Source organism: Austrofundulus limnaeus, unplaced genomic scaffold (assembly GCF_001266775.1).
Source record: "Austrofundulus limnaeus strain Quisiro unplaced genomic scaffold, Austrofundulus_limnaeus-1.0 Scaffold123, whole genome shotgun sequence".
Taxonomy (NCBI): domain Eukaryota; kingdom Metazoa; phylum Chordata; class Actinopteri; order Cyprinodontiformes; family Rivulidae; genus Austrofundulus; species Austrofundulus limnaeus.
The window spans coordinates 140,807-153,898 of record NW_013952525.1 but is presented as its reverse complement, the minus strand read 5'-3'; the positions used below and the strand labels follow the sequence as shown (position 1 = coordinate 153,898).

The following is a 13,092-nucleotide window of genomic DNA, read 5'->3' as shown; positions in this document are numbered from 1 at the left end:
CATACATAATACATACATGCATGCATGCATACACACATACATAATACATACATGCATGCATGCATACACACATACATAATACATACATGCATGCATGCATACACACATGTATGCATACATACTGTACATACATACATGCATACGTTCATACATGCGTGCATACGTACATGCGTGCCTGCATACGTACGTGTGTGCGTGCATGCATGCATACATATACAGTTCAGTGTTTAGTTTACTTTACTTTACTTTTAGTTACACATATTATTATTAATATTGTTGTAGCTCGTGTCAGATATCGCACCTGTTTGTCTGTGTTGGCCATCAGGTGATAGAGAAGTTTGTATCAGGAGGACTTTGTGGCTACGACCGCGAGGGCAGTCCCATCTGGTACGATGTGATTGGTCCTCTGGATCCTAAAGGCCTGATGATGTCAGCCACCAAGCAGGACTTCCTGAGGTCCAAGATCCGACACTGTGAGATGCTGCGCCAGGAGTGTCAGAGGCAGTCTGAGAAGGTCCATTGATGTGTCCCTCCTTTCCTTATTTCCTGTTCTCTTGTCTCCTTCGTTAATCTTCTCTTTGCTGCTTGTTTCTCTGCTCTCCATATCAGCCATATCTCTTCTTTTTGTGTTTCTCCTCTCGTTTTCTTGGCTTTTATCCTTCACTTCCTCCCCGTCTTTTTTTATTCATCCTTTATCTCTCCTTGTTTCCTATCTGCCTCATCTCCTCTCATCTCCTCTCTGTGTCTCAGTTGGGGAAGAACATTGAGTCCATCACTCTGATCTATGACTGCGATGGACTTGGACTGAAACACCTCTGGAAACCTGCCATTGAGACCTACGGAGAGGTTCGTCCTGGACTCATACTCAAACTCAAGCAGACATCAAGCAGAGAAAACCTCTAAGGAGATTGATGAAATGACTAAAATCAGATTAAAAACTGTCCAACACATTAATAAAAACTACTAGGACAGTGGGGCAACATTGTCTTAGAGGAAAGAGTGTGATCAGAAAAAAAATCTTGAATGTCACTGTTACCATCTGGTACTGTGCATCCACCAGCAGCAGGTCATCAGAACCTGTACCCCTCCAGGACTCTGAGACCTGCAGGAAAGACTCCCACCTGGTTCTTCTTTGTTCGAGCAGCTCCCCTCTGCTGTGGTCTATCCGAACCAAAACCTCATCAGAATTTTAAACTAGAGTGCCAGAGAAACAGCTTGTCGTCAACGAGACCTCACTGTGTGTAAAATCATCTGTGTTCTGCAGGTTCTCACCATGTTTGAAGACAACTATCCTGAGGGCCTGAAGAGGGTGTTACTCATCAAAGGTACCTCAGCTTTGTTTGTTTGATGGTTTGTTTGTTTTTTTATTGCTCATTTTTTCAGGCTGAAGATTGGTTTTATTATTTTTTTGTAGCACCCAAACTGTTTCCTGTGGCCTACAACCTCATCAAACGCTTCATGTGTGAAGAAACAAGACGCAAGATCCAGGTTTTAGGCAGTAAGAGTTTTTCCTTCCCTCATCATGATTTATTATTTTATTCCATGCTAAATAGTCCTGGTCCTGCCACTAAACAAGGTGGGGACAACTTCTCATTATTATAATTATTGAAAAGTTGACTTATAAAGTCAGTGAGAGTTCTTTACAGGACTTCAACTCAGCTGTCAAATTAAAATCCGTTTTTTTGCAGTCGAAGAAAACTAGAATGAAGAAGCAGTTTTAGAAGGAAAGAAAGGTTTTTCTTGGTACCAAATCAAAATCTAGTCTGATAAAATTAATGTAGATCAGCTAAATGTCTACATTGTTTCATCCTTTTACTGTAAAACTGTAACATGACAAACAAAACCTTTACACCGAAGCAAATTCCTCGACTGTGAATCATGTTCATTGATAATGGCAATAAAACTGATTCTGATTCTGAAAACATTGTGAAATTAAAAAAAAATAACATAAAAACAGTCAATTTATTTATTTACATCCATCATGAGTATGAATGTTTTAGAAATTTCAGTTTCTAATAATTAATTTAGACAGGGTTTTTTTTTCCAGGCTGATTAGATGATTGAACTATACATACAACTTTAATCATAATGAGTTGGCTGCACAAGTTTGAATTTATTTAAAATTTTCTCTAAATATAGAAGTTCAGTTTTATACAAACTGTATAGTATTACCTGATGATGTTTAGTCAAATATTCCTCAAGCTACAAACTTTTTATACCCATCAACAAGTTTTCTGCTGGACCTCTAAGGATTTCAGTTTTCTGTACTGATCCAATCAGAGCTCAGTTCTGAAGCTTTATTATTTATCCAGGTAATGGTAGGGCATGGGCGGAGCTAGACTTTTTTGCAAGGGGTGACCAAGGTGTTTTTTGAGGGGGCACAAACAAGTAAAGAAAAACACTGATGATTTGAAAACTCAATATGGTCACTATGGCTAATTCCAAAGCTGTTTGAAGAAAGATTGGGCTGAAATGTTGTGTGGCCATAGCTAAGAAGGACCAAAAAACATGATGAATGCAAGTCACGTCTTGTTATTCAGCCATTTTTAGTGCAAAATTAGCTGGAAACCATCTTTACCAATTTCTAAATGTTTATCAAAATTTAAGTCGACCACCACAGCTCACTTTAAAAGACTATAATTTAGCCATTTTAAGACTTATTGAGAATGTATTTGTTGTGGTGTAACTAAGAATCACATGCTGATCGCTGATGCTAGTCCCAAATTAAGCTAATGATTAATGCAAATTTTACGAAGTGCTATAATTCAAACATTTTTGTACATACATAGCTAAAAATTTGTATACTTTTACAGTAATACCAGTAACAAAATCTACTTGCAAAAACCCAAGATTTCCAAACAGTCAGTCATTGAGGGGGTGGCAGCTGGGGTGGCCAATCAGGTGCCAGCCCCCTGGCTCCGCCCCTGTGATGGGGTTGAGTTTAGATGTTTCATGTTTGTTCCTGACCATCCTCATCAGTTTCCTCTCAATTCAGAACTGAGCTGGCCGAATATTTATGTTGGCAAAGAGAAACTATCAGTCAGTCAGGAAGCTCAGGAAACTTCTTAAAGCTTCAGGTGAATAAATGTATTTATTTAAGCTTGTATTTTTCATCCTGTGTGGATCAGAGAAAATGAAGAATAATTTAAAACTTGTTTTGAAGAGTCATCAGGTTTTATGCTGTAAAACCTTTAGGCTGTGCTGAGTGGCTGTGAAGGTCTGAACACAGCAGTACCTGCGTGAAGAATGCTTGTTTTCAGGTGACTGGGTGGAGGTTCTACACAAATACATTGACCCAGACCAGCTCCCTGTGTTCTATGGAGGAAACCTGACTGACCCGGATGGAGACCCTTGCTGCAGAACCATGGTGAGAAAAGAGCATAAAACATGTGCTGCTTGTCTGAAAGGTTCTGACTGAAATCATTAGTGTTATGTTAGAAAAATCACTGACATCATATTGATTTTATTCTCTCTAACAGTCATAATGGGGTGATGTAATGTTTGATAGTTAATCTGTAATGTTGAAATATAATGTGCAGTACCTGCTAATCTAATCACCCTGGTGAAACTTCTAGTCTTCTTGTTAACATCAGCCTCATGCCTGTGGCTCATTGTTAGTTTAGCAGTTTATATACAAGTCTTAGAATACTTGTCAAACTGAAGGCTTGCAGGTGATTTTGTGGGACACACCACTGAGCCCCCTCCCCCTTTATTTAAAAAAAATCAATTTACATTATTATGTTTTTAAATATAAAAATAGATTTTCTATCAATTGTAAACTTTAAATTTAGGATTCAGTGCAACAAAATGAATTTAAAAGGTGAAAGACAATAATACTTGTCCTGCCCCTGAGCTTTTGGCTTTAAGTCACTTTCGACCCCTGAGCAGTTTAGTTGATTAGCCAATGTCTCAAAATAAGCTGCTTCAAAGCCAGCATGGACCATAAACTACAACTCCCATAATGCATGGGAAGTCCCTGTTGGAAAGTGGGGGAAGTTCAGAATTCAATTCAATCCAATTCAAATTCAAACATAGTTAGGTAAAGTCATTCAAGACTTACCACAACTCAACTCTTACTTTTACTTTCATTGGTATTTCTGTATTCTTTATTTCACATTTAGCCAGTAGTACAGTACATGTAGAACTTTTCAGTATTTTATAAAAGGACGAGTTAAAACGCTGTTTCTAGGCATAAAATACCACGTAGAGCTCAGCTATTGTCTGTTAACAGTTCTCAGTCATAGCAGTGAGATGAGGAACGTGATGTTTTGTGTTTAGTCAAAGATAAAAACGCCAGTTACAACTGAGGGCCACCATAATGCTGATGTGGCCGTCAGTGAAAATGAGTTTGACACCCCTGTGACCAATGAGATGTTAGTTCAATGTGCTGACATGATATGAGAACTGTTCTGTGTCTGCACTCCTTACCTGCAAGTAAAGAGCTCTGAACTGCAATCTGCTGCTGGTTCCTTGTTTCCTGTGTGAAGCATCTCGATAAATAATTCATCCAACATGTGTTCATTTATAGATAAATTATGGAGGTGTGGTTCCTCGGTCGTACTACGTGCAGGACAGTCTGAAGGTGGAGTATGACAGCAGCGTAACCGTCGGCCGCGGCTCTAGCTTCCAGCTGGAGTATGACATCACTGCTCCCAGCAGCCTCCTGAGGTACAGCTGCAGCTTCTGAAACATGGCAGAGTTACACACACAACAAGATAAAAGTCACATTTCCACGTACACTCTAAAAACAGATGTAATGGGTTTAATTAAAAACATTTATGTCAACTGGTTCCACTCAACTGAACTGAGTAAAGGTGACATTTATTTTAAATCATTTTACAAGTAAATCCACTACATCTGTTTTTTTTTTTGTGTAAACCTGTGGCCTGAAGTTCAAGCTGTTTTAAATTCATTTTATATACCTTTGATTAACAGTCGCAATTTGGTCAAAAATAAATAAATAAATAAAATAACTAAACATTAGTGATGATTCTGGTTTAGATTTCAGCCTGTGTGTATAATTGTGTCCTGAGGATTTGATCAAATCTGATAAATAAACACAAAAAAGTTTTACGTTCCATCATTCCACCCTGAACACTGGTTTGATGTTCATGTCCACACTGTGAGAAAAAAACACACCATCTACTCAATAAAAATGAGGCAACAGATTACAAGCAATATTATTAATTAAGTTTTACAATGTTTGGAATTGAGTAAATATTAATTAAATGCAACTCTTAATAGTTATTCATGTAATATAAATAGATTTGAATAGAAAACAGTTCATAATTATTTAAAACCTACACAAAAATATTGAGTGGGATTAAAAACAAACTTCTCAGTGTGTAAATAGCAGTGGTGGGCACCAGCCCACTAAAGCGCAAATCTGCTAATTGTGGACCTAAACATTTTGTTTGTGCTTTAACGGTCTTACTAATTTTTATAATTCATGAGCTGATTTTCGCTTTTTAAATTTAAATTGCAGTTTCGCTAATAACTAATTATCTACCAGTCATCATCATCTTGAATTGCGGAAGGTATGACTGTCAGGACTCACAATGCATGCGATCTATCCAACAGCACCCCTCCCAGATAAACTATATTTGGGAAGGTATACGTCCTTCCTGTCGCTTTGGGTCACGCTTCAGTATTTTTGCTGGCAGCAATCTAAATGACTCATATGGCTTCTGTTAAATTATAATAATAAACACTGCAAAAGACAATATTCAGTAGCCAGCAGGGATCCACATTTTACAGACATTTCCCACAATGCTTTGTGTCTGCTTAAGTGGTAGGAAATCAAAGTTTAGAACTCCCTTTCCCAGCAAAAACAGTAAACATTTATAATCCATACTAAAATTTTGTATGTATTGATTTATTTTACTTTACAATCGGAGCTCCCTTTTTAAAAAAAAAAATAACGTTTAAACGCTCAAACTCAATACTTGATGCAACTGGTCGAAGCAACGGGAGAACCAGTTACGTTTTGATATATGATCAGTGGAAGAAACTTTTTGTCATCTCTCCTCAAATGTCTTGTGGCTAGTAGTTCACATTTTTCAAAAAGGAAAGAAAAAGTACACTTTGACAGGAAGTGCTATTCAAATAAAAATCACCTGATTACATTAATTTGAAGTCACTCAATATTCTTTTTATTTAGAAGTACATAAACATTTTTCTGTTTTATTTAACTACAATGACTGGATTTTACTCCAAACATTTTTAATTTAAATTTAATTAAATTGTTGCCTCAAAATCAAAAACACAATTATATTGAATATATTTTACACAATGTATTATTAAAATGTACATAGCCACAGAATCATTTCTTTCAATGTATAATGAGAGGGTTTAAATTCTGACTACAGCTGGGAGTCATTTTGAAAGATGGTTCTGGTTTCCTGTCAGGTGGCAGTTTGCCAGCGATGGAGCGGACATCGGCTTTGGAGTTTACAGGCGAAACAAGGAGGCCAGCGGTCAGAAGGTGGCTGACATGGTGCAGGTTCTGCCCAGTGAGCGTTACAATGCTCACATGGTTCCTGAGGACTCGTGCCTCACCTGCTCTGAGCCAGGAGTCTGTGAGTATCAGTGCCTCACAGGACGTCAGGGATTAACTTAAATTTAATCAGAATGACCTTGGCACAATTCCAGATTCCTGCTTTTGAATTTCCATTTTGATTCTTGGATCATCCTGATAGGTGATCCATCACATGGAAATGAGGATTAAGTCAAATTTGATCAAAATGACCTAATTACATTTTCAGATTCCTGCATCAAAAGCTACATTTTAATACCCTGATCAATCTGTTAACATAACTGTGTCCAGATAAATGACTTAATTTGTCTTGCTGGTTAAAATAATACAATAAGATTTGGTCTGAATCCTAATTTATGTATTTTTAATGAGGAATTTTTGATGTGATTATTAAGAGGAAACTTCAGATAGTATTTGAATATTGAGATTTCCCAGAGGAACAAAAACATTTCTAACTCACAGGGAAATTCTCAAAATTTTAAGCCAGTTTTGCACAAAATCTATTTTTTTGTTGCTACTGCTCAAAAAAGTGCTTCAAAATTTAGTTTTACAATTGTATTTCAGGCAGTTCATTCACTTGATACATTGATAAGGCATTTAATAATGATGTTTTGACAAAATGCAATTTTTGCAAATGTTTTAATCAAAACTCTATTGACTATTTCACCAAATACCACCTTTTAGACTTAATCCTTATTTTGATGTGATGAGTCACATATTACTATGAGTGTTTCCAGAGATATGCCTTGATGTGTCTTCCTAATCAGAATAACTCATTGATGTTTGGTCTGAACCCTATTTTTAGGTTGTTCAAATGATGAATTTTTAAGGTCATTTTAAAGAAGAAATTTCAAACTATATTCTGAAATTAACATATATCAGCTGTGAAAAAAAACACAGCTCTCAGGGAAAATGACAACAATTTAAGTCTTTTCTGCTCAAGATCATGTTTTTATAGCTAGTGTTCAAAAAGGGCTTAAACATGTTTATGAATATATTTCAGACAGTTTATTTAAACGACATGTAGATCAGGTATTTTTATTTAGTAAAATTTCATAAAATACAATTGTAAATCTTATTTCTTCACACACAAATTTGGGACTTAATCCTCAGTATGATGTGATGGGTCATATATTTGATCAAACTTTCATGTACAGAGGAAGAAATCTTAATTTATTCTCTGCTAAATTCGTAAGTTTACCCACTTCCAAAGACATAAACAGTCTGGTTTTATTTGAACGTAGAGACAGATTATTAAAGGGATCCCTGATTAGTTGTAACATTAGACTTTATTTGATAAACATTTATTTTAACTGTAAAATAAAGACTGTAAAAATACTGTAGGATTTTAGTTTTGTAAATTTTTAAAAATATATTTTAACACGGATGGAGCCATTTTATTTACACACAAAGCATTCTGGGTAAATGATGACGTGGATAGGTCCTCTGTGCGAGGCTGCTAGTGAGCTATATCCAACCTGAAGGTTAATCTTGGACAATATCTGATGATCGACTCTTTTAAATGAAACCAGAGAGCGTTGACAGAGAGGAGAAGGTAGAAATGACTCAGCCTGTAACTGAAAATATAGATGGAGGACAACAGAGCTGCTTCATGGAAGAAGAACCTCAGCTTAGCCTGTTAGCCTTTGCGCTAACGCCGACGCTATATTGCCTTATATGTATTAGCTCGGCACTAGCATGATAAACAAGCTAAACTGAGGTCCTCCATCCATATTTTCAGTTACAGACTGAGTCATTTTTGCGTTCCCCTCTCTGTCATGTGGATGGAGGACCTCAGTGATGAGAGGAGAATGTGTAGCGCTGAGCTAATACATATATATGGTGATAGCATCGGGGCTAACGCTAAAGCTAACAGGCTAAGCTGAGGTTCTTCTTCCATGAAGCAGCTCTGTTGTCCTCCATCCTTATTTTCAGTTCCAGGCTGAGTCATTTCTACCTTCTCCTCTCTGTCAATGCTCTCTGGTTTCATTTAAAAGAGTCGATCATCAGATATTGTCCAAGATTAACCTTCAGGGTGGATATAGCTCGCTAGCAGCCTCGCACCAAGGACCTATCCACATCATCATTTACCCAGAATGCTTTGCGTGTAAATAAAATGGCCCCGTCTGTGTAAAATATTTTTAAACTTTTAGTTTAAAAATGATAAAAACTGAACATCCTACAGTATTTTTACAGTCTTTATTTTACAGTTAAAATATATGTTTATCAAATAAAGTCTAATGTTACAACTAATCATGGATCCCGTTAACTACAACTCCTCAAAAACACATTTCATGGAAATAAAATTAGACTTACATGTCGGTGAGAGGTTCTTGTTGGACAAGTGTTTGTTGGCAGCACAGCAGTGAGATGTTTCTTATAGTCGGTCACTAGCTTTGGTCACATCTCAGTGGGGATTCATCCCACTCCTCTTTACATAATCTTTCCCCTCCACAGATTATTTACACCAATGAGTTCTGGAGACTGCTTAGATAGCTCCATGATGAAATGTCTCCAAACATTTAAATATACTGTATGTGTGCTGTCATGAACAAAGCACCATCAGTGACATTAGTCTGTTTCTGTGGGTTTATACTCTCACAGTTAAACAGATACAGATGTTTAATTCAGAAGTTTAATATGTGTCACAGCGCAGCTAACGTTGTCATGACTGTTGTGCAACTGTAAAGATATTTGTGAGACTGTAGCTGTCTGTGTCTTCTGCTCTCTGCAGATGTTCTGTGTTTTGACAACAGCTACAGCTACCTCCAGTCCAAGAAGGTGAGCTACAAAGTTGAGATTATTCCTCCTCCAGACGAGCAGATGTAGAGTCAGCAGAGAAGACGTGCGGCTGCAGTGATGACATCGTGCGGCTGCAGTGATGACATCGTGCCTGAAACTACAAACTCCCGTGAGCAGCTTCTGTAACCAGATCCATGGTGTTACACTGCAGCTGGGCTGAGCACCATCTTCTCTCCACAGTGCACTGGATATATGTCTGTTATTGTTTAGAGCCTGGATTAAATCCACCATCAATACAGGAAAAAACAAAACTCTGTGTGCAGTGCAAGTAAAACTGTACAGAAACATTGTGTCAAAAGCAACAATCTGAACTACAAAATGTGAAACCAAGCAACAAATCTGCCAGGCCTTAAAGTTATAAACATTTAAATTATATGTTGTAATTAGGATTAAATCTTTTGTCTCATGAAAAATTCTTTATTAAATTATTTAATTATTTTTGTTTGGTAAAACAAACACGTCAACATGAATTCTGCAGCCGACCAGCAGAATATGACTGCACAGTCCTGGTTGGACCCACTTGTGGTATTTTTGCATTGTAAAGCCCGGCCCGGCCCGGCTTAGCTTCAAACCTGAGCTCTGTATATTTGCATGTGTTGTTATGGCCCACTTCCAGCCTGATACTAGAAACCCAGAGACCTGTTCAGGTCAGTCTGCAGGGGCTGATTTGATGTTGTCTTTCTCTGTTCCAGCTGGTCTTGAATTACACAAAGAACAAAGAGAAGTACCTGGAGCTCTGAGTCGTCCATTGCTGTGTTGCAAATACAGTGACATCACTGAAAGATTTGACATTTTTGATACGATGATTTGCATCTACATTGAGACGGTGCTCTGCTACAACACCACCAAGGCCAAGTTAGAATCAGGCCGAGCCAGGCCTTACAATGCAAAAATACCACTGTTGGGGTCCTTTAGTCTGCGGTCACTGGTTAACTATGGTCACTGGTTAATTGCAGTCACTGGTTATCTACAATCACTGGTTAACTTGGGTCAGTGGTTAGCCGCACATTTGGGTTTAATTTCCAAATCTTTAATTTAGTTAGAAATGTTCTTAATAATCAGAAAAGTTTGCAAATTTGCATCATATAATCTTTGTTCTGGTTTGTGTTACACTGCCACCTACTGGTAGCTGCTGGTACTGCTTGGTTCTGATTACAGAACTTTGGTTGAACTTTGACAGATTAATTACTCTGAGTATTATTTTATTAATGGTAGTTTTGTGTAACAAACCACCTGTGATGTGAAGTAAATTTAGGTGTTAATGAGTTATTGAGTTGATGAGTTATGTTAATGAGTTTCTGACAACTTGTAAAGCACTAATTTATGTTGTAAAATGTGTCAAACTGAGCTGTGATATTATATTTACTGTATAATTGACATAATTAAACTATATTTGTAACTACTGGTTTACTTTTAGTTTTTAATATAGTTTTTATTTGCACTTGTGGCTTAAAGTAACCTTAAAAGTAATCAAATGTGTAAACTTTGAAATCTAACTTTGTAACCCTCCATCCATTCAAATACTCAAAAGTTATCAATACTTCAGTATCAGAACTAAACAACATTTGTTAAAAAAACATGCTGGTAGTGCAACATAATTTTCATAGCAAAACTCACATGTAAAACTATCAAAATAAAGTTAAGAGTTTTTTTCCACCCTCAAATGCTGGAGTAAAAGAAGAGGGTGACTGAGATGTCATTGATAAAAACACGTTTCAACCATGAATGATGCAACAAAAATAATTATGTTAAGAGTTTAACTTAAAAAAGAAATACCCTGCTGCTATAACTTTTTCCTATAGTCAAGTACATGTTGGATGTGCTCTAGAATTGACTATTATTTGTTTTCGGCACTAAAATACAGTACCTAAAGTTTCACATTGCTCCTATAATAGTTTAATGATTTCAGGTCAGTTTTATTCTGATTGAGCTTTTCTAAAGTCTCCGTCAGTCCTCCTGGATATCTTCAGTTGGCTCAAAGACCCAGAATTTATACAATATGTTGGTAATCAAATTGACTACTACTTTCAAAGTAATACTAATGAGACGTCTGCTGCTATATGAAGGGACACCTTTTAAAACTTACCTAAGAGGCTAGATTAGCTTCACAAGTTTTGAATTCAAATTTTAAAGATCGGAGCTGGGAGAACTCGAAAAAAGGATAAAGATCACTGAAGCAGACTATTTAGTAATGTTTTGTCATTAAACAAAGCTACCAAAGTCTGCTGAAACTAAATCAATTTTATGAGCAAAATGAAAAAGCCAGTAGAATCTTAACCTGGTCTATTGAACAGTTTGAAATTGACAGAACAAACTGATGACAGTTCGGGGACTAGTGACCCACAGGACTTTAAACTAAACTTTATATCACACAGATTACTCAGATGCAGCAGTGCCAAAACAGAAGGAATATTTATATTTGCATCCTTAAAGGAGAATGCCCTGATTATCTCTGGAGTGTGACCTACAGTAGATGCTGAGGAACTTCCTACAGCTACTATCAACATGGAAGAGGAAAATCTCCTGGACCTGACAAGATCCCATCCCTATTGAAATAAACTAATGCTTTCTCTACTTGAAATGTTTTGTGAATCACTACATGTTGGCTCCCTCCACCCTTCTCTTAATATGGCAGCAACCACACTCCTGTTAAAACCAGGGAAACCATTGAACATAGTATGTGGATTGATCTTACAGGCCTATCTCCTGAACAATGACCTCAAAATTCTCTGTAAATTGTCATTGTCAAGACGACTGGAAAAATATCTTCCACAGATGATGCACTCTGACCAGAACGGCTTTGTCCAGGGAAGACGAAGCTTCCATAATATTCAGAGTACTTAGAGTAATCTTTGAGGAAAGCTGGTTGTTGTGACACTGCCATTTTGTCAGTAAAAAAGGCTTTTGACTGAGCAGAATGGCAATATTTATTTGATGTGCTTTAAGATTTTGTATAAAAGAAAAAAATCCTGAGCTGCCTCCTTTATGCAGATCCACAGGCTGTAACTTTAACCAATGGAATGGTTAAAGCCTCCACAGTTACATCGAGGAAAAAGGCAAGGTGTCCCTTGTCTCCACTAATGTTGACCCTTACTAATGAGCCACTGGCTTAGTCAGTTTGTAAGAACCTGAAAGGCATAAAAATTGGAAACTTAGAACATCAAGAAGCACTGTATGCCGATGATGCAATTTTGTTCTGCTCTAATTTCAAAATTACTTTACCCATTCTGCTTAATCTGATAAGGTCTTTTGGTGTTTTTGCAGGTTAGAAAATTAATGATTCTAAATCTTTAGCAATGCTTATGAATAAAAATGAGACAAAAACAACTCCTGTTCTCACCACCTTTTGTCATACCAAAGGGTTTTTCTTACTTTGGTATTGAGATTTATTCTACCATTGGTAGAATAGTTCCTAATAATTATAATCCCATGTTAGATAATGTCACTCAGCTTGTGAACAGATGGACATCTCTATTATTGGATTTGTGAATATCCTAAATATGTCGAAATTACCTACATTTTTACACCTTTTCCAGTCCATTCCACTTTCCCCTTCACCATCCTTTTTTCCTTAATCAAAATGTTTTACTCCAACTTTACATGGAACAACAGACATGCCTGTTGCTGTAGTATTTGCTGTATGTTAGAGGTGGATCTGTCTATTCTGAGTAATGCACCTACAGTGGTTTGCAAAAGTATTCATACCCCTTGAACTTTTCCATATTTTGTCACATTACAACCACAAACATAAATAT

General features: G+C 36.9%; 1 protein-coding gene across 1 annotated transcript; it reads left to right on the top strand.

Moving 5' to 3' along the window:
* Nucleotides 1–325: 325 nt before the first annotated feature.
* Nucleotides 326–10,739, top strand: LOC106522192 (SEC14-like protein 2; the record flags this gene model as incomplete). Its single annotated transcript, XM_014015097.1, is given in 8 exon segments — nucleotides 326–514; nucleotides 751–846; nucleotides 1,265–1,325; nucleotides 1,415–1,498; nucleotides 3,261–3,367; nucleotides 4,529–4,668; nucleotides 6,409–6,578; nucleotides 9,270–10,739. Coding segments are annotated over 8 exon segments (942 nt in total), but the record flags the coding sequence as incomplete, so codon positions are not given.
* Between the last annotated feature and the right edge of the window lie 2,353 nt (nucleotides 10,740–13,092).